Source organism: Danio rerio, chromosome 24 (genome assembly GCF_049306965.1).
Source record: "Danio rerio strain Tuebingen ecotype United States chromosome 24, GRCz12tu, whole genome shotgun sequence".
Classification (NCBI taxonomy): domain Eukaryota; kingdom Metazoa; phylum Chordata; class Actinopteri; order Cypriniformes; family Danionidae; genus Danio; species Danio rerio.
Window position 1 is genome coordinate 21148293 of NC_133199.1, and position 21710 is coordinate 21170002.

At 31.8% G+C, this 21710-nt stretch overlaps 1 protein-coding gene across 2 annotated transcripts in view; it reads left to right on the forward strand.

Moving 5' to 3' along the window:
* Positions 1–2465: 2465 nt before the first annotated feature.
* The window catches only part of pkd1l1 (polycystin 1 like 1, transient receptor potential channel interacting), a 53350-nt gene continuing 34105 nt past the window's right edge, over positions 2466–21710 (forward strand). For both annotated transcript variants that reach the window (XM_073940623.1, XM_073940624.1), the window contains exons 1-19: positions 2466–2576; positions 2664–2766; positions 4127–4275; positions 4657–4815; positions 6351–6548; positions 6640–6808; positions 8785–9024; positions 10007–10139; positions 10957–11160; positions 13215–13396; positions 13482–13685; positions 15453–15616; positions 15899–16270; positions 19090–19146; positions 19247–19312; positions 19458–19628; positions 19709–19786; positions 19919–20061; positions 20649–20769. In XM_073940623.1, the coding sequence (XP_073796724.1) occupies positions 2492–2576; positions 2664–2766; positions 4127–4275; positions 4657–4815; positions 6351–6548; positions 6640–6808; positions 8785–9024; positions 10007–10139; positions 10957–11160; positions 13215–13396; positions 13482–13685; positions 15453–15616; positions 15899–16270; positions 19090–19146; positions 19247–19312; positions 19458–19628; positions 19709–19786; positions 19919–20061; positions 20649–20769 (2998 nt within the window). In that variant the 5' untranslated portion in view covers positions 2466–2491. The remainder of the gene's footprint in view (positions 2577–2663; positions 2767–4126; positions 4276–4656; positions 4816–6350; positions 6549–6639; positions 6809–8784; positions 9025–10006; positions 10140–10956; positions 11161–13214; positions 13397–13481; positions 13686–15452; positions 15617–15898; positions 16271–19089; positions 19147–19246; positions 19313–19457; positions 19629–19708; positions 19787–19918; positions 20062–20648; positions 20770–21710) is intronic.

The following is a 21710-nucleotide window of genomic DNA, read 5'->3' on the forward strand; positions in this document are numbered from 1 at the left end:
AGCTACAGCCACAAACCGTTGAGTACACCAAATTGGAAGTTGCATGCGCAGATTCAATGAAAACTGACAATATAATCTTGTATTTGAGACTTTGTCTTTGTCTTCTTCCCTCAATATGTATTATTTCTCGTTTTGTCTAAACGTTTAACACCAAAATTTGACAACTGTGATAGCCTTCTTGGGCCTCTGGAAAAGTTGGCTTCGAAAGCAGAGAACATTGTCACTATAATAAAATGAAGTTAATAAAGCTATTCTGATATTAATTACAAAAAGGCCTAATATTCATAATATTGCATAAACCAGGTTTTACTTTAAACAGCTTAATCTAGGTAAAAAATAGCGCAGACAATTCTTCATAATATCTCTTATTTATTAGCTATAAAAATCTAAATATTTTTTTTCTGTTTATAGCAAACATAAAATATGAACTTTATAGCGAAAGCTGACATCTTATAATTTCGTGCATGTAATTTTCAATTGTTGTAAGCATTTTCTTCTACCGTGCTCAGGTTAGTTTATTTTAAATTACTTCTTTATTTTTATTATTTAGGTTTATTTATGCATATTTAATTTTCTTGAATTTCATTAGCATTTTTATGGTCATTGTTTAACATTTAAAATGAAATGTCAATATAGGCTTTCTAAAAATATTTAAACATCTGATCTTTAGGTTACATAAACATGGGGATAGCTTTACGATTTATTCCTAAAGCATGAAATCGGGAAGTTCATAATAGGTTTTTTAATTATGTTTTTTACTTAATTATGTTTTTTACCTACTTGTTTTTTAATTATGAAAATTAAAATGAATGTCGAAATAATTAGAGAGATGTCTAAATTCATTTAGCAATTTGTTTGTTTGTCGTATTGTTGGCCCATGTAAACACAAGGTGGCGCGCTCCTCTTATGGCGCGTTGGTACTTAGGCTACGCACCCCAAAACCACATCGTATTTATGTTAGCCTATACCACGAGGGATTCGGGCCTACATCTTTCGGTGAAAGCTAGTTTTCTTCAACCCCGTCACCCATTGTGCCCTTGGGCGTCAATGACCCTGGCCGTCAATGGTCCACTTCAATCCTCATTCATCACTGTGGAACAGAAGCGTTTCCCTCCAGAGCTGTTTGAAGTGGCAGGTTTTGTTTAGTAGCCTTTGGCTTGGTCAGCACTTGTCGCCCTGTTTTGGGTCACTAACTATGTGTTCGTGTCTCGCCTAAAACGCCTGTTTCTTCCCAATCTTGACGTATATTCCGGAAAAGACTTTGAAACAAAATCTTCATCAGTCAGACTGTCAGCAGAGATCATGACTTACAAATTTAAGCAAGAAACAAGAAATACGCGCGTGTAAACATTCTGACATATTCTGAAATAGACCACTAAGCTACCCAACTTCTTATGCAAAAAAAAATGTGGCTATACAAGAAGTGCCAATTTCATCAAAGAACCTTTTTATTCTTCAAAGATTTTTTTTTGTATTTTAAAGTTCTAACATTTTTAGTGTAAATATCACTTTCTTTCTTTCTTTCTTTCTTTCTTTCTTTCTTTCTTTCTTTCTTTCTTTCTTTCTTTCTTCGTGAAAAGTATTTGTGGATGCTGTTTTTTCGTGGAATAATTGGAACCGATTTAAATAATGAATCTCTTAGAGCATAAATTCATACATAGACAATAGCAATTTCTCAGGCGGCACTGCCTTGACAATATTTTGCACTCACCCGAGAAGAATTTTCAAAGTAGGCTATTTTGCATAATTAAGAAAGCGTTGTTGTGTTGCCTTCTCTCATTCTCTTAGGTTTCCTGTTTGAATACAGTTGCTGTAAGTGTCAAAACCTTTACGTTTATCCTGTGTGAAACTTGCATTGTTCTTTGCCGGAACCAAAGCCGCATTTGTCAGTTATTTGAATGTGTTGTGAAAAGCTAACACGGAAAAACAAAGGTTTAGAAAATAACTCACAAGCCAAGAAATAAAACATATACAGCGTATTTTACTACCATTATGCAATTTTTACATTACTTATTTCTCTTTAAAGTGATCATTCGGCCTGAAATGAAAATTGTATCACTGTCTGTTCATCCTCTAGGGGTTTAAACATTCATAAGTTTTTTTTCTGATGAACATAAAATAAGATTTTTTTAAGCTAAAAACTTGTAACTATTGACTCTGTAAAAATACTATTGATGTGGTTACAGCTTTCCATCTTTTTTCCCCCCGAATATTTTATTATATGTTCAACAGAAGAAAGGATTTTTTAAGAAAAGGATGACTATTAACAGAATTTTAATTACCTCATAATGTACTAATAAAAATGAAAGTGGAAAACCAGTATGTCACTGGCATTACCATAATGTTACATTAAGTTGTCCCATGAGCTCACAATAAAGCGGGCGACAATTTGGAAGCTGTCAATCAAGAACGGTTCCGCCTCCCATTCACCTGACACTTAAAAGAGACAGAGAAACGTTTGCTCTAAGGACAAGACAGTCAAATTTTCACGATGGTTTTGTTTGTTAGGGTTAAATTATTTTTATTATTATCACTCTTTTTTTGTCTGATTCATGTCAAAGGAATCTCGGAATACGGTAGGCCATGTAGGGAAATGGGGCCTTGTGAGGTATTTTGAGGAATTTGGTAGACATGAAGATTTATTTATCAATTGACATTTTTAGCTCTTCAAGAGAACATTGGATTCAACAACTACAGTTCATTAGAATCATCCCAATGTCAAGAAACTGATCCTCCATTGTGCATCAAGTTGTGTTTCAGCGACGGGTAAACATGCTGTTTTTTCTTATTTTTTTTCTAATAGGCCACGTTTTACTTCACTAGAATTGAATTAGCCTATAATGTAAATGTTAAATTAGTTTTAATAAATACATACAAATCTAAATATATTAAATATAAGTAATAAAAACACTGCGTTTGAATAACATCAAATGTTATTAATATAACGGAATGTAGCTATTTTATTAATTTTATTAGAAATTAAAAATTTAAAGTTAATTGTTTTTAATTTGGGTGAAAATAAAAACTTAAATGAAAGTTATTAAAAGCTTTTTAAAATACAGAATGCAGTTGTTATTGTTTTAGCTTTTAGAATTAAATTTGTTTCATAACACAGAATTATTACAACATTAATTAAAACTAAATATGACAAAAAAAACGAAATTCAATTTTGTTAATATGCTTTAAACAAAATTCACTTTTGAATTGAATGTTAAGGTTGGTTATTTTGTGAAGTATAACTCTGTTTAGCTTTGATGTTTTTATTTTATCCTTTTTATTTATTGTAATTATTGTAAACATATACTTGTTTCAAATGTGATGAGCTTGGTATCTGTGAAGACATGTATTTTATTGTTGACACGAATATGTTGGTACATAAAATAGGGTACATAAAGTGAGCTTACATGTGTTTGCTTCAATATCACAGTTCTTCAATTAATAAATACATTTATATAGCATCCAAGAAAAAACTCAGAACCATTTATTAAATTCATGCCAACATTTGAATTGAGATTAAAAGAGATAGTTAACCCCAAAATGAATGTTTACTCATGCTGAAGTTGTTTCAGAGTTTTCTGTTTAACACAAAGCAAAATATTTTACATAAATGTTGGTAAGCCATTTACTTTCTTTTGGTGTCATTAAAATGCTTTGGAAGTCAACAGCTACCATGTTTTAAAGATTCTTCTTTTGTGTTGAACAGAAAACAGCATGCAGGAGGTTAAAAAAATAAGGAGAAAAAAAGTAATTAAATTAAAAACTTTCCTATTAAGCATACATGACATAGTTGATTGCAGAAATACAGGTATATTGTGTTTAAGTATTTAAAGGGAGTTCACCCAAAAATGAAAATGTACTCATTATTTACTCTCTCTGAAGTGGTTCCAAACACAGGAGAATAGGCTAAATTTTGAAAAGTGTTAGAAACATGTTATCATAATTGGAAAACAAATACTATGAAAGTCAACAGTTACAGGTTTCCAACATTTAAAAAAAAACATCTTCTCATGTGTTCAATAGAAAAAAAATGAAACAGGTTTGACAAGTGGAGAGTGAGTAAATGTTCATTTTTGGGCAAACCATATCCCTTTAGACCTGATAATCATGTCTTTTTATTTGCCTGCAGATGCTTCTCCTCTGAGTTTGTCTTTACTGGGAATGAGATGGGCAGGTTGGCATTGCAAAGCAGCAGAGGGCCTTCTGTTCATAATGCCACTGTAGCTGCTTTGATTGACAGGGTGCAAATTGGAAAGCCCCTCCTCCTGGAAGTCTCAGGTTTTTGTTAGGCTTTCTATAGCAACCTTTCAGCTGGCTAATTCAATTGTGCCTTCAATTATGTGTAAATTAAATTGTACATCTCTTAAAGGGGTAGTACACCCAAAATAAAAATCTACTCTGGACTGACATCCATAGTAGGAAAAATACTATGCAGGTCAATGGTTACCTGTTTCCAACATTCTTAAAATATTTTTATTTGACTCACACAAAAGACAGAAACTTGAACAATTGGACAAAATCTGACAAAAAGGTGAATTTTAATGACAAAAAAGTGTAATTTTGAATGAGCTACCCCTTTGAAAGCTACAATATTAGTTTCTCCAAAAATAATTTAATCAAAACAATGTAATCCCTTTCACGTTTCTCGTGTGTTTCCAGGTATACCTAATCTGAGCAAAGAAAACATCTCTATGGTTTTCATTACATTCACTGGAAACTCTGGTCCCAATGGCCTTCAAAATGTATCTGTTATGATCAACGGATACTTCACCTGCTACATAGATGCAATATTACCGGCTGCTGGATTGTACCATTTAAGTATGTTTACTAGCTACAGTTCTACCCAGTCTCATTGGGAAAATGTGTATCTACCAAAATTGTGCAAGATATACACTATAAAAATGTTATAGTTTAACGGTTTCTGCATTTCATGATCTAGGTATGTTTTTGTTTACTCAAGGTTATGAATTGCATTTTGGGACCTTGATTTCTGCTTTGTCAACTTGGAAGTTTAACAAAGTGACTTTGATTAACATTTTAGTAATTTGAAACAATGTATTTTATAAGAAATAATATGTATCAAAGTAAGTTAATAAAATACCAAAAAGAAACTGGCAGTTTATCCTCAGATTTCTGTACTGTAATTTAAGACATTAATCCATACATTATATCATTCAAAATATAAAAAATGTCAATAAAACTTTTCCCATAATTCAATTAAAAAGCATAAACAACAACAAAAATCATGAATCACAATATATGGAAAACTGCTCTGAAAAAAAAAAATTTTTACAGTGTAATGTGCTGAATGCTGACTCTAAAAACATACCTACAAAAACCTTTCTCTGCAGCTTTCATTTGAAATTAACCCAGTAAAGCAACATATATTATGATTGCAAGGCAGATTGTCATTTAATTTTAACCTCAAAATAATTTAGCATTGTGTATGATTTGAAAGCATACATTTTGAACAGTTGCATATCTAAATATGTATGGCTTTTTCAACATAGTACATATGCTGCAAAGCAAATGGTGGAGGACATCCTATTAGTAACCATAACTCCACCCATTACATCCACAGCCGTAGAGCTGGATTAGATCAAGCTGTACCCTCTATCATTTGATTTAGAAACTGCTGTCATCCCATAGGAAGATTAACCATGGTTTAATGTGTAATAGCTATAAAATACCCATGCTTTTATACAAATACTACTTAAAGTTTGTGGTTGCCGTGACATAACTACAATAACCATGTTTATTGGTTTTATTAGTAAAACTATGGATTATTTTCTTGAGGAATATTTGCATGTATCAAGGTAAGACAATGCTGCCATGGTTGTTGGTTTGTTGTTAAAAAGTAAATGGATAGTTCACCCAAAAATTACAAGTTACTCATTGTTTACTCTCCCTCAAGTGGTTCCAAACCTTGATGATTTTCCTTTTTTTTTGTTGTTGTTGTTGTTGTTGTTAACCACAAAAGGAAATATTTGGAAGAAAGCGAAAATTTGTTACAGCTGTTTTCCACAGTGGGAAAAAACAATATTTACAACATTTTTCAAATTATCTTCTTTTGTGTTCAAGAGAGGAAAAGAAACTTATAAAGGTTTGAAACAAGTAAGGGGTGAATAAAGGATGATATAATTTAAATATTTTGGTGAACTATCGCTTTAACATGCTTTTAAGCTAAACTAAGTGGACAAACTGCAGCATAATGTGCTAGAAGCAATGCATCATTCACGTTTTGCAAAAATGTCACCAAAGGTACACATTTTACACAATCCTGGGTTTCTGCAACTTTCTGGAAAGACTAAAACATTTGCTTTTGTGACTACGACATGTCTTTTTATTTTCAGACGTGACTTTGATAAACAGTATTTACTCTCATTCTACCAACTGGCAGATCAGAGCTTGTTCCTCTGAGACTGAGTACTTGAATCTCATGTTGTCCAAGAAAGATCAGGATGTCCCATTCTGTGCCCCTCTGCCCACACATACAGTGGGCAAACAGCAGGATAAAGCCTCAGTGACACCCATAGACAAATACAAGCGAGGTGTGAGCAGGTTCCTTTATCCAGAAAAAATACTTAGCTAGACAAAGCTCTCAATGTATTCATACTTTTCTGCTATACATGTGTTTTCCAGCTGTTTGGATTTATTCTGATAAACAGGCATATGCAACACAGACTGACATCAAATTTATGGCTGTAGCAGAGGGACTTGATCCTCTGTATTTTTTCTGGAGATTTGGGGATGGACCGGAAATAAAAACTACATCAAGGATCTTCAAAAAGAGATATCGGCTCCCAGACAAGTACTGTTTTTTTAAAGTCACTGAAATCTAAATATACTCCTATTTTTATATTTATAGTTGAAGTCAGAATTATTAGCCCCCCCCCCTTTGATTTTTTAATTGTTTTTTTAAATATTTCCCAGTTTAACAGAGCAATGACATTTTTACAGTATGTCTGATAATACGTTATAATGTTATTTTTCTGGATAAACTCTTATTTGTTTTATTTCGGCTAGAAGAAAAGCAGTTTTTTAATTTTTTAAACACCATTTTATGGTCAAAATTATTAGCCCCTTCAAGCTATTTTCCCCCGATAGTCAACAGAACAAACCATCATTATACAATAATTTGCCTAATTACCCTAACCTGCTTAGTTAACCTTATAAGCCTAGTTAAGGCTTTAAATGTCACTGTATAGAAGTGTCTTGAAAAATATCCAGTCAAATATTATTTACTGTCATCATAGCAAAGATAAAATAAATCAGTTATTAGAGATGAGTTATTAAAACTATTATGTTTAGAAATGTGTTAAGAAAATAGGGGGCTAATAATTCTGACTTCAACTGCATATAGTAGTGCTTGTTATTAACAATGTATCTATGCACTTTCTGCAAATTGATTTGCCCTCAAAATCTTTACTCAAAAATCACAACCTTCCCTGCCCCCTTGAAACAACATGTCTTCCCTTCTGATCACATGGATAGTTTTTTGAGAGGGATGTTACTGCATGTCTCATTTCTGCTTAACACTTGTCTTCCTACAATCCAGCCGGTTACCAAAGGATGAAATTATGAAACACCCCACTTTTTTTTTTCTAAATTCAGGACAGCTTCAAGAGGATGAATGTCATGACAGAGGAAAAAATGACAATATTAACTTCAGTTTCATGGTGACTTTAACTTTTTCAACCATGGACAAACTAAATAGCTTTAAAGTGGACATGAAAGTTAAGGTTGTCTATATTGTCCATTGCCCATATTGTGATGTAAAACAAATTTACATGGTCCTGAAATCAGAGAAAAAAGTAGGGTGGTGCATGATTTTGTCCTTTGGTAGCCAATTGGACTGTAGAAAGACGAGTTTTTCTATGTGACCAGAGGTGAGGAAAAGTCATTTCGAGAAAGGAGTATGGTGGTTGAGTTAGCTTAACGTGCTGCAGTTTAAGAAAACACATGCAATTACAAAAAATGCCAGCAAATTAAGAAAAGATCTTCATCCATTTGACAGCACACATGCTGCAAATTGTCACAACGTAAACACATTTTTCAAAAATGCACACTTTCTCACAGCGCATACAATTTACAAAAACATGCTGCATTTTCTCACAACACTTTCAAATAGCACGGAACACAGTGAGAATATTTTAAGGAGACCCTAAAATGTGACAGAACAGGCTTTTTATGTTATGGTTATTTAGGCTAATAAAATACAAAAGACAAGTGAATCAGGATAGTAAAATAAGCACAAAAAACTCACCTTTCAAAGATCACCTACAACTTCACTGAGCAATAGTCATGGCACAGCAGCGTCCGTCAAATTCTTGGGTCCCCTTGAAACATTTTCATTGTGTTCCGATGTGTTTACAAAAATGGTTTGTGTTGTGGAAAAATGCAGCGTGTTTTTTAAAAATGTGTTTGCGTTGTGAGGATTTTTTAGCCTGTGCTGTCAAATGGATGAGGATCTTTTCTTAATTTGTTGGTGTTTTTTGTAATTGCATGTGTTTTGCTGCACGTTAGGCTCTCTTGGCCACCGTAGAGGAGAGAAGGTATATGATTCAAGATTATTAGGGTAATTAATTGTTTACAAAAGTTCATAGACACATCATTTATAACAAGCCATACTACATACATATTAAAATAAGAAGAGAAATTTCCTACACAGTCAGGCTGGAATTTCATGCCAACTTTAGCTCAAATACTTAAAAATCATAGAAAGATTTGCTAAAATAGAGTTTGTCTTTACTGACATGATTTAGATTATAATTCTTTATTTTACAGATACAATGTGACGGTCAGAGTATCTGACGGTGTTACGTCCATCAGGTCAGATGTTTATGCTGTGGTGATTCAGAGATCTGTGCAGCCCAACAGACTCTTGTACAGTCCTTCAGTTTTGTCCAACAGCTCTGTCAAATTCACCTGCCGCATGAGCTCGGGAACAGATGTCTCGTATGTCTGGAATTTTGGAGAAGGAACAGAGCGAAATGGATCAAGCACTGAGCATCATGTATTTTACAGGTAGCAATGTCATAATAAAGGGTTCTTAAAATATTTAGAAATATTTAGTAATGATTAATAATATTGTTTATCAAGGAGTTTTTCTTGCTCACCAATGTTTAATTGAATAAAGGCTAAATGACAAGATAGTTCACCTCAAAATGAAAATGTTCTCACTGTTTACTCTCCCTCATGTGGTTTCAAACCTTTTTGAGTATCTTTCTTCTGTTGAACACAAACATAATATTTTGAAGAAATCTGTAACCATTGACATACATTATAGGGAAAAATAAATAATACAAAAGTCAATGGCTACAGGTTTACAGCATTCTTCAAAATATCTTCTTTTGTGTTGAACAGAAGAAACTCAAACAGGTTTTGTAACAGATAAAGGAAAAGTAAATTATTATTTTTTTTATTAATGCTAAATCATATAAAATAAATGTGTTAGTTTCCACAAAAATATGCAGAAAAATGTTACATTAATAATAACGTCCTCAGTGTGCAAAACAGTTCTATCTCTCCTACCATTTAAAAAAAAATGACTGGTTATGTTGATCATCATTCAACATCATTATCATCATCCTCCATTAGCTAATATTCCTTTGCTAAAAATCGATCATTACTTTATTTCCATTTTTTTAGGGTCAGTAATAATTGATCGTAATGGAGCAGTAAAGCAACATTTTAGAATCCTTTTGTAGGGGCACGTGACACTAGAGACTGCATAAATATCCAGTTTGACTCACAGGAATAAGAACACTTTAAATATATATTTACATAGAAAAGAGTTATTTTAATTTTGAAATGATATTTAATAGGTTGGTGTAATAGTCTGATTTGATAATTTTTAAAAAAATAAAAAAAAAGTACATAAGTACATAAATGCAGAAGTGACTTATGTTTAAACAAAATACAAATGTTCTAATGTTTTATTGCTATGGTACTGTTTGATAGTTTTGCTACTTTAATTTTTTTTTTGTGCATTGTTTTTTTTTCATAGCACTGGAGAGTATATAATAGAAGTTATCATGTCCAACCTGGTGAGCTCAGCCTCTTTAACAGGACACATCTTTGTTGTTGAAGAATTATGTCAGCCTCCGCCAGTGAAAAATATGGGCCCACACAAAATACAGGTCTGTCAGTCTGTCTCTGTCTGTCTGTCTGTCTGTCTGTCTGTCTGTCTGTCTGTCTGTCTGTTTGTCTGTCTGTATGTCTGTCTAGAAATGCAATGGTATGACATTTTCATAATGCAATTATAGTGATCATACTTACCATGGTTATTAGAATTATGGTTTTGTTAAAAAATGAACTAAAACTGTTCTAAAATAAATTTGCACTAAAAGCATTGCACAAAGTTTTGTACAAATAACAAATAAACTGTGCAGTTTTCTGACCAAAAACATTAACATGAATCCCTGAATTTTGGATTTGTTTTTTTAATGTTTGTATTATTTTGTTAAAGGAACATTTGATTTCTTTTTTAATTCAAGTATTGTTATTTCTTTCTGGTGACACAGTGGCGCAGTGGTTAGCACTGTTGCCTTACAGCAAGAAGATCACTGGTTTGAGCCTTGGCTGGGTCAGTTTGCATTTCTGTATGGAGTTTGCATGCTCTCCCTGTATTGACGTGCGTTTCCTTTGGGTGCTCCGGTTTGCCCCACAGTCCAAGGACATGTAGTACAGATGAATTGAATAAACAAAATTGGCCATATTGCATGTGTGTGAATGAGTGTGTTTGGGTATTACTCATTACTGGGTTGCAGTTGGAAGGGCATGCGCTGTGTAAAACATATGCTAGATAAGTTCATTCTGCTGTGGTGACCTCCGATGAATACAGCAGAGAAAAAAAAATGACTGAACTTTCTTTCTTTCTTTCTTTCTTTCTTTCTTTCTTTCTTTCTTTCTTTCTTTCTTTCTTTCTTTCTTTCTTTCTTTCTTTCTTTCTTTCAGGTATGGCGTTCTCAACATGTCCGTCTTGCCGTGACATTTGAGACCCAGATTGAATGTAATGTGTCCAAAGGTCTGCTGTATAGATGGACTATATATGACATGAGTGGTCAAAAACTGCTCCTCCCGCACATAGACACTGGACGGCAGTATATTGATCTTCCAAAATACCTTCTTCATTATGGAACATATAAAGCCATAGCAAAGGTAAGGGCCTTCTTTCACTTGACTTAAATTATGTGCTAAGGATGTTTTGCAAGGGCGACAAAGTGGCTCAGTGGTTAGCACTGTCGCCTTATAGCAAGAAGATCGCTGATTTGAGTATCGGCTGATCCAGTTCGCGTGGGTTTCCTTTGGCTGCTCTGCTTTCTTCCACAGTCAAAAGACATGCGCTATAGGTGATGTGAATAAACTAAATTGGCTGTAGTGTATGTGTGTGAATGAGTGTGTATGGGTGTTTATCAGTACTCGGTTGCATCTGGAAGGGCATCCACTGTGTAAAATATATGTTGGATAAGTTCATTCCCCTGTGGTGACTCCTGATAAATAAAGGGACTAAGCCGAAGGAAAATGAATGAATGAATATGTTTTGCAAATTATAAAATATACATACAATGCTAATATTAAGCAATTTCTTATTATTTTTTAAAAACTGTGAATGTTTTATACATTAATGTAATTGATCATGTGCAGTTTTCTATCAATTGTTTATCTCATTTTAATCATGATGAAAAAATATTACAGTGGTTTTCTGTTTGTATGTTCTTAACAATCAAAACATCAATAGGCCAGAGATGCCCAAACTAGGGCCCGCAGGCCAAAGTTAGCCCATGGTAACCGTTGATTTGTCCCGCCATCCCATCTAGAGGAAGAATGATAGGGATGGTTTAAAGATTGTCATTTCAAATTTAATTTAGCCTTTTATTTGTTTGTTGTATTGTTAAGCTACAAAAAGCTAAAAGAAATGTTTCAATTCAAAAGGTGTCATTTAATCAGATTTAATTTACGAAACAGGCTCTCACCTGAAGGATAGAGGCAAAGGCAGATTCTGCTTGACTAGTTTATTCAGCATTGAACTCTAAATGTGATTGTTTATGACTGTATTGCAATAAGTTATGATTACAAAAGTGATACTGCTTTAGTTAATATGATTCAAAGTGATGTTTTCTATTTATTTTTAAATATTATGAAATAAATTAAGAAATTACTCATGGCAAATTTAATAGAAAAAGTTAGGTATATTTATCTTCGACCCACAGTGATTAATGGTATTTGGTTTTCAGCCCTTCATACGAAAACGTTTGAGCATCCATGATCTAGGCATTACTTGTCATGAAAGTTGTCAAATCAAAATAGAACAAAAAATACTAATAATAGTGAAAATAATATTTTTGATGCTTATTTTTTGTCTTGGATTTTTGTAGACAGAACAAGTTTGAAACGTGTGTGTGTGGTCCTTTATTAATTAAATGTATTAATATAAATTAAAAGGGCATCACGGTGGCGCAGTGGGTAGCACGATCGCCTAACAACAAGAAGGTCGCTGATTCAAGCACTGGCTGGGTCAGTTGGCATTTCTGTGTAGAGTTTGCTTGTTCTCCCCATGTTCACATGGGTTTCCTCCGGGTGCTCCAATTTGCCCCACAGTCCAAAGATATGTACTATAGGTGAATTGAATAAACTAAATTGGCTGTATGTGTGTGAATGTATGGAGTGTATGGGTGTTTCCTAGTGTTGGGTTGCAGCTGGAAGGGCATCCGTTGTGTAAAACATATGCTAGATAAGTTAACGGTTCGTTCTGCTGTGGCGACACCCGATTAATAAAGGGACTGAGCCGAAAAGAAAATAAATGACCAAATATAAATTAAATTTAAGTTAAATAAATTTTAAATAATATAAATAAAGTATTTAGAAAAATGTATGTACAATCTCCAAATATTTAATTTAAATCCTTATATTAGTGTCAAATATAGTTAGAATTTAAAAAAATTCTTAAGATGGCAAAGCTGAGAATTTACTATCATTCTTCTTATTATTAGTATTACTATAAAAATTACACTGCTTAATATTTTTTATGAAACCTGTGATTTTTTTTACAGTATTCTCTGATTAATAAAGACATTGAAATATATGCCATACAAATATTTTGCTGCTTAACATAATTGCCAGCTTTTATATTTTCCAGCCAAAGAGCTCTAGATTTTATTAAATGCATTTTATTTGACTGAGAAAAATACTAATGAGTTGTTTTGACCACAAAGGTCCAGGTATCCGGAAATGTGGTTTACAGCAACTACAGTGTTTTAGTAGAAGTGGAGCACAGTCATCCTGTCAGTATCATCAGCGGAGCCACAAATATTTTCATCAATCATCGGATTGGCGTTAACGTCACTCTTGACGGACGGAAATCACATGACCCTGATTACCCCAATAATACTCTGAGGTTTGTGACAGTGTTTATTGATTACATTCAGTTGTTTTTTTGTTTAATTACATCGCAATGAGGTGCTCAATCTTGTTTGTTGTAGTTATAGCTGGTCCTGCAGGCCAGTAAACACACAGAAGAGCGGCTGTTTTACCAGGAACATCATGAGCACTGCAGCACTGCTTACATTTCCAGCTCTTGCCTTGAAACCTGAGTTTGACCTGCTTAAGTTCACTCTGACCGTATACAGTGGCAATCGATCATCCTCATCAGAGATGTTCATCACTGTAATATCAAAACATATCAGGTGGGTTTGAACTGTGTCAAATAAAATACATTGGATTTTACGGAAAGTTTTTTTTAAATCACATTTCCAAACGTAATAGTTTAAATATATGTAATTTTTATTAACTGATTTCTTTAGTCTTTGCCATGGTGACACTATATAATATTTTACTAGATATTTTTCAAGATATTTGTATTCCGCATAAAGTACTATTTAAAGGCTTAGGCTGATTAGGCAAGTTAGTGTAATTTGGCAAATCATTGTATAGCAGTGATTAGTTCTGTAGACAATCAAAAAATATATAGCCTAAGGGGGCTAATAATAATGACTAATAATAATAAATTTTTTTTATTAAAAAATGCTTTTATTCTAGTCGAAACAAATCAAGTAAGACTTTCTCCAGAAGAAATAAATATTACAAAATTTGCTTGCTCTGTTAAGCATCTTTTGTGAAATATTTGAAAAACAAAAAAATCACTGGATGGCAAAATTTTTTTTTACTTCAAGTGCATGTACAGTTAAAGTCACAATCATTAACCCCCCCTGAATTATTAGCCCCCATGTTTATTTTTTCCCAATTTCTGTCTAACAGACAGATTTTTTTTAACACATTTCAAAAACAAAATAGTTTTAATAACTCATCTCTAATAACTGATTTATTTTATCTTTGCCGTGATGACAGTAAATAACATTTGACTAGATATTTGACTTTTCAAGACACTTCTATACAGCATAAAATGACATTTAAAGGCTTAACTAGGTTAATTAGGTTAACTAGGCAGTTTAAGGTGATTAGGCAAGTTGTTATATAAAGATGGCTTGTTCTGTAACTTTATATAACTTAGAGGGGCTAAAAATGTTGACCTTTAAACGATTTAAAACAATTAAAACTTTAAGACTTTAAGACTTTATTGACTTTTCTTTTATGCCAAAAATCTTTAGAATAATAAGTAAAGATCAGATTCTGAGCAGATATTTTGTAAATTTCCAATTCAAATAATATTTGATATAGTAATATCAAAACTTAATTTGTGATTAGTAATATGCATTATTAAGTACTGTATTAAACCAAAGATGTCCAAAGTAGGGCCCGTCGGCCAAAGTTGGCCCATTGTAACCTTTGATTTGGCCCACCATTTCATCTGAGAGGAGGGTGAGTATGATCTAGAGGGTTGGGGTGAATGTCTTTAACACAGATCATCATTTTCTAATTTGACATATCCTTTTTTGTTTGTTTTATTGCTGAGCTACAAAACAAAGCAAACTGAAATAAAATGATTCAGTAAAATCTTTGAAAATGTAAATACTGTCAATCAACAGATAGAGGAATATGAAGAAGACACCGGCAAGCAAATCAAGGCAATGAATACTGTAATATGTTCATTATATTACTGCATTCGTTTATATAAAGCAGTGCTTTCTATTCATTTTTAAACATTATTAAATAAATTAGGAAAATAACCCTTCGACCCACTAGCTTCAAACAAGTTTGGCTTTTTGCCCTTCATTGCCCTGATTCAGACTGAATTTTTCAATGTTAAATTGATTTGAACCCTTAGATTCCAGATTTGCAGATAGATGTGTCGCAGGTTTTTTTTATTTTTTATTTTTACTTCTGATTTTTGTCATTCACTTCTTTTTTGCTGTCTTTATATTGTTTTATAAAATGGTGTTTGTAGATTTAGTTTAAAACAAAATGAATTAAAAGTAAAACTATTTCTCTGAAGCTAGCTGTAATAATTTGTGTTTATATGTTCTTATTTATATATATTTTCTTTTTCTCAACAGCAACGTTCATATGTCTTGTAAAGATTGCCAGGAACATTCAGTGAACTGGAATGCACCATTTACTGTCTCTGCTTTCTGTGAGGATTCTGATTGCAACACAAAAAATGTAACTTACCGCTGGAAACTTTACCTGGTTAATGCCTCCAGCAGAGCTGCTGCAGAAGGTAAGTTGGCCAGCTTAAAAAAGAACTAAATTCTCTTCATTAAAAATAATACGTTCTAAATGAAACACTGTGAGTAAATAGTGAGGTAATTTTATATTCTCTCAAATATAAATAAAATTCAGCAATATGTATCATTCATTTTACTTAAAAAATTTATCAAAGTCTTAATTTTCAAAGGGTGTGCTCTCATTTATGCTGGGCACTGTCATAAAAACACCTCAGATGTAAGACTGTTGACATTGTGTTTTGTGATCAAACTGATATCAACTTTCTCTTTCTCAGTTCCGTTCTGCAGCACTATGGATCTCGGTTTACCCTCCAAAATGGAGGAGAGCTTACATTTCTCCAGGCCTGCAGTGACACCCAACACTCCAGCACTTCTGACTGAGAGCTCTATTCCTGGATCTCTGGCTCCTTATCTTTTATCTGATCACATTGACCTCACAGCCCCAGTTACACTAGATTCTCTGACTTCAGTGAAACACCATGACGTTCACAGTCCCAACTCAAACACAAACCACCATGCAGTGTTTCCAGCTGTCATGCATTTACCAGGCATCCTCCCATCCTTCCCTGGGGAAACAGAGTCGTCTGGGGGTCACCGGGAGTCTTTATCTGGCTCCGATAGAGTGTCAATGACAGATTTAATATCAGGTAAAAGTAACCACTCAGTCAGAATCATGTGATTAGTCAATAAAAAGTGTTAATTATCAAAGGGAGAATTCACCAAAAACTGAAGTTTACTCACTATTTACTCTTACACACAAAAAACTCTATTTTGAAGAATGTTAGAAACCAGTAATCATTGACTTCCTTAGTAGGAAAAACAAATACTATGGAAATCAATGCTTACCGGTTTCCAGCATTTATCAACAAAAATAACTTCCATTGTGTTCAACAGAAACAATAAACTGGTGACAAGTGGTGAGTAAATTATGACAAAGTTTTCAGTTTTAATTTGTGTACCATATAGCAAAGTGTTTGTTTTTATGCATTAATTATTGCAATATTCTGCTAGCTTTGTACAGCACTTTATCACGACCCGTTATGACAAAACGAGATTAGACGCCCCCTGGTGGTCAATTGCTTTACCTAATCCGGGTGTAACTAGGGCTTTCACAATAAAAAAGAGCTCTTCTAATAATAAAATCGGAGAAAAACAAAACAAATATTTATGTATTTAGTTGTGTACACTCTCAGAAAAAATGGTACAATGTTTTACCAAAGAAGGTACAAACCCTTGTCACAGGGGCAGTATCTTTGTATGGGACAGAATTGTGCCTTAAGACAAAGAAACAAATTTGTACCATTGCAGTTTGTACAATAAGTACCTTTTTTACCATTGTACACCAAAATGTACCATAGGTTTTTTAAAACCTGCAGATACAATATTGTTCCTTCATCAAAGATACAAATCTGATCCATAAAAGTAGCACTACAGTAACAAGACACTTTGTACCTTAACAGTGTTTAACATGCTTATCAAACACTTATTTCACAATTCAACAATTATTAACAATTATTAAACAATTATTTAAAATACCTTAAATGTTTAGTTTACAATACCTATAGTTTTATAAATACCTTAAGTGTTTAGTTTACAATACCTATAGTTTTATAAATACCTTAAGTGTTTAGTTTACAATACCTATAGTTTTATAAATACCTTAAGTGTTTAGTTTACAATACCTATAGTTTTATAAATACCTTAAGTGTTTAGTTTACAATACCTATAGTTTTATAAATACCTTAAGTGTTTAGTTTACAATACCTAGTTTTATAAATACCTTAAGTGTTTAATTTACAATACCAATAGTTGTATAAATACCTTAAATGTTTAGTTTACAATACCTATAGTTTTATAAATACCTTAAGTGTTTAGTTTACAATACCTATAGTTTTATAAATACCTTAAGTGTTTAGTTTACAATACCTATAGTTGTATAAATACCTTAAGTGTTTAGTTTACAATACCTATAGTTTTATAAATACCTTAAGTGTTAAATTTACAATACCTATAGTTTTATAAATACCTTAAGTGTTTAATTTACAATACCTATAGTTGTATAAATACCTTAAATGTTTAGTTTACAATACCTATAGTTTTATAAATACCTTAAGTGTTTAGTTTACAATACCTATAGTTTTATAAAAACCTTAAGTGTTTAATTTACAATACCTATAGTTTTATAAATACCTTAAGTGTTTAATTTACAATACCTATAGTTTTATAAATACCTTAAGTGTTTAATTTACAATACCTATAGTTGTATAAATACCTTAAATGTTTAATTTACAATGCCTATAGTTTTATAAATACCTTAAGTGTTTAGTTTACAATACCTATAGTTGTATAAATACCTTAAGTGTTTAGTTTACAATACCTATAGTTTTATAAATACCTTAAGTGTTTAGTTTACAATACCTATAGTTTTATAAATACCTTAAGTGTTTAATTTACAATACCTATAGTTGTATAAATACCTTAAATGTTTAGTTTACAATACCTATAGTTTTATAAATACCTTAAGTGTTTAGTTTACAATACCTATAGTTTTATAAATACCTTAAGTGTTTAATTTACAATACCTATAGTTTTATAAATACCTTAAGTGTTTAATTTACAATACCTATAGTTTACATAACTATAGTTTTATTTTAGTTTACAATATCTATAGTTTTATGTTTTACCAGTTGCTTCCTAATATTGTATTCTAAAACTTAATAATTCATGTTTATGAGTTTCTTTTAACATATGTTTTTAAATGATAATTGTATTAATAAAGAAAATCACCTTTCCAGTCCTATTTATTTTCATATAAAGTTGTCCAACACTTATGTATATTTTATATGAGGACAACTATGTATCTTAATTTCAGTTGTACCATAAAAGGTACAGAACAGTATCATAAGAGGTCTTCTCTGTACCATAAAAGGTGCAACTGTTACAAAGGTACAAAACTGTTCCTCAAGGAACATTATTTGTACCACCGTATACCTCTTTCTGAGAGTGTATGTACGATATGTCGATCAGAGCTTTGTGCCATTCAAACATTAATGTTAATAATGCCAGTAATAATACATTATAATGACCACAGCATGGTCAGCATGATATCTAGTGTTGTTTTTGTCTATTAAATTTGTTAGTTTTTATATTTATATTTGCATATTCTGCTTTCATTTGACTTTTACTTTTTTAAACATTATCATTATTATTATTTGGACATGATTTATGTGTATTCTTACTGCTTAAAGACTGGTACTAATGAAGCAAAAAACATAAAACAATATTAAAGTAAATAAAGTAGGTATATGTACATGACTTTCTTCTTCTTTTTCTTCTTCTTCTTCTTCTTCTTTTTCTTCTTCTTCTTCTTCTTCTTCTTCTTCTTCTTCTTCTTCTTCTTATTATTATTATTATTATTTTAAAAATAACAAATAATTAAACACTAAATGTGTTTCCACATTTTCAGATTTGCTTTACACAGATAATTATGAGTCATTATCAGGTGATCATATCTCCGATCCAGGTATTTTATTCTCAAGTTAACAAACCTCTAGAATTCTATCTTTGCAGACTATACAGAATGATATAACAGACCCTCATGTGAGATTTTTGGTTGTGTTTAGAGTATGATTACTATAATTTTGGAATTGAAGAGGCTGACCCAGGTATCACAGTCGGCAGGCCTACAGGTACACATTTTTATGATTTCATTAAAAAACTAAAATAATGACCTGACTGCTAGTTTTTAAAATATGTTTTATATATATATATATATATATATATATATATATATATATATATATATATATATTGTAAAAACAATTGTTACTTAAGGGAGCGATTCAGTTGGATTTAGCTGGAATGAAGGATCATACCCTGACTCTTATGACAATGAGGGTGACAATCTGGTGGATCCAAACCTGCTGGTGGTTTCTGAGAAGACCCTTCTGGATCTGGACAAACAGCTCATTCATCCAAACGTGTTTGAGTCTTACACGCTGTCAGGTATATGCAAGTATTCAGAGTTTACACCTCTGTTTTTACAGATGAATTTTTAAATTTGTGTTGTCTTCTTTTTCCTATAGGATTGTCCTCTTCAGATGTTACCTTTAAACCCTTCATGCTTAAACCGAAGAGTCTGTATTTGCTGGAGGTGTTTGCAAGTAAGTCTTTCATCTTGTTTTTATATTCATATTCAAGATTTGTGCAGAAATTAAATGAACAAATAATGAGTTTCAATGCAAAAATCTACCAGTGTTTTCAATTCTCCTTCTTTTTTTTGTCCTCTTTGTCAGGTTGTGAGCAGCGTCTGCGAGGGAAAAGCCAGCTGTTCTTCCACACACAAGCTGTTCCTGAGGGAATGAACTGCCAAGTGCAGCCCAACACCGGCAATGAAATCCACACGCATTTCAGCATCTTCTGCTCCACTGGAAAAGAGGTCTGCATTGTACTGCTCTTAGCATATTCGTTTTGTTTACCATTTTCAAGAATGGTGTAGTATTTAATCCTCAAAAAGCATTCAGATACATTTGGACCTGCAATAATTACTGTGAGTTTAATAAGGAAATTACACGTTGTTTTGACACTCTCCTGATGCAATTAATGAACTATTTATCATTCATAATTTTTTAATGGTGGAATGTTTTATTTGGTGTTAAAATAAAAAAAAAATGTATTGATTGTTAAATTAGCTATAAAGTTATATCAGTTTAAGAAAATGTATAACCAAATTCTAGGACAGATTTTTAATGTTTATAAACATGAAATTGTATATTAAGTTTATTGATAAACCATTGCAGCATGGTAAATTGATAGCTTTTTCTGTAGGTTAAACTGAAAGTGACAGCACAGTAAAATAATTGTATTATTATTATTATTATTATTATTATTATTATTTATTAATTAATTGATTAGTTATAATTATAAAGAATCTATTAAATTTGAAGTTGCGACAGGAAATGCAACAGTCATATACTCTGAATGCATTATGTTCTGACCTGGATATATTTGTGATTGTGTGATCAGGATCTCCTGTATGAGTACAGTTACAGTGTGGGAAACACTAAGAGGAAACTCCTTTACGAAGGCAGAGATTTTCAACACTACTTTAGTTTGCCAAGTGGAGATCCGAATCATGATTACAAAGGTACAGTTAAATTCTGGACAATTTTCTACTTAATAATTTTATTTTTATTTCAATGTGTTTGTTGCTATTTCTTTTCCAGCAGGAACCTTAATGTCAAAACGATGTAAATAAAAGGAACCAAAAATGCAAATCGATCTTATGTCAAAACCTTGACATTCCTTTAACATGCGTACATCTACGCCCTTTAGAGCACCAAAAGCTTTATTTATCTGAAAGCTTCAATTACAAATGACAATTCAGGCCAATTAATTTCTCAAAAAGTGGACCTTTTTGCATTTAATCGACTTATTTTCTTTTTAATTATGAGACTAAAATAAAGCATTTTATTGACATTTTAAGCACTATTTTTTAGCTAAAGTAGCTTGTCGGATGGTCATCATAACTACACTTTTTGATATACCAAAAATATTTCCTTAAGATTTAGAATAAAGAAATGTAAAACAATATTTTTAACATACAAATTTATTATATCATATATTATTCGGAAAAAAAGGAATCTGGTAAAGTTTTAAATTAGACACTGTGCCCTACTGAGTCATTTATTAGGCAAATAACAGCTGGTCAGCACACAAAATTTTTCCCAGTCTGAATTTAGCCAATTAAAAAAAAAAAAAAATTATATAAAAAAATAATAATGAAAATAATAATAATGAAAATAATAATAATGAAACTAATAATAATAACAATGAAAATAATACAAATAATAATAATTATGAAAATAATAATAATAACGATGATGATGAAAATATTAATAATAATAATAATGAAGTTATTATTATTATTATTATTATTAATAATAATAATAATAATAATAATAATAATAATAATAATGTAGAGCTTCACAATTTTATTGTGTTTTTATTGGTTATTTTTTACTATTTAGGATGTCACAATAAGATAAATGAACTCATGTTTAGGACAAACTCTGGACCTTTGTCAAT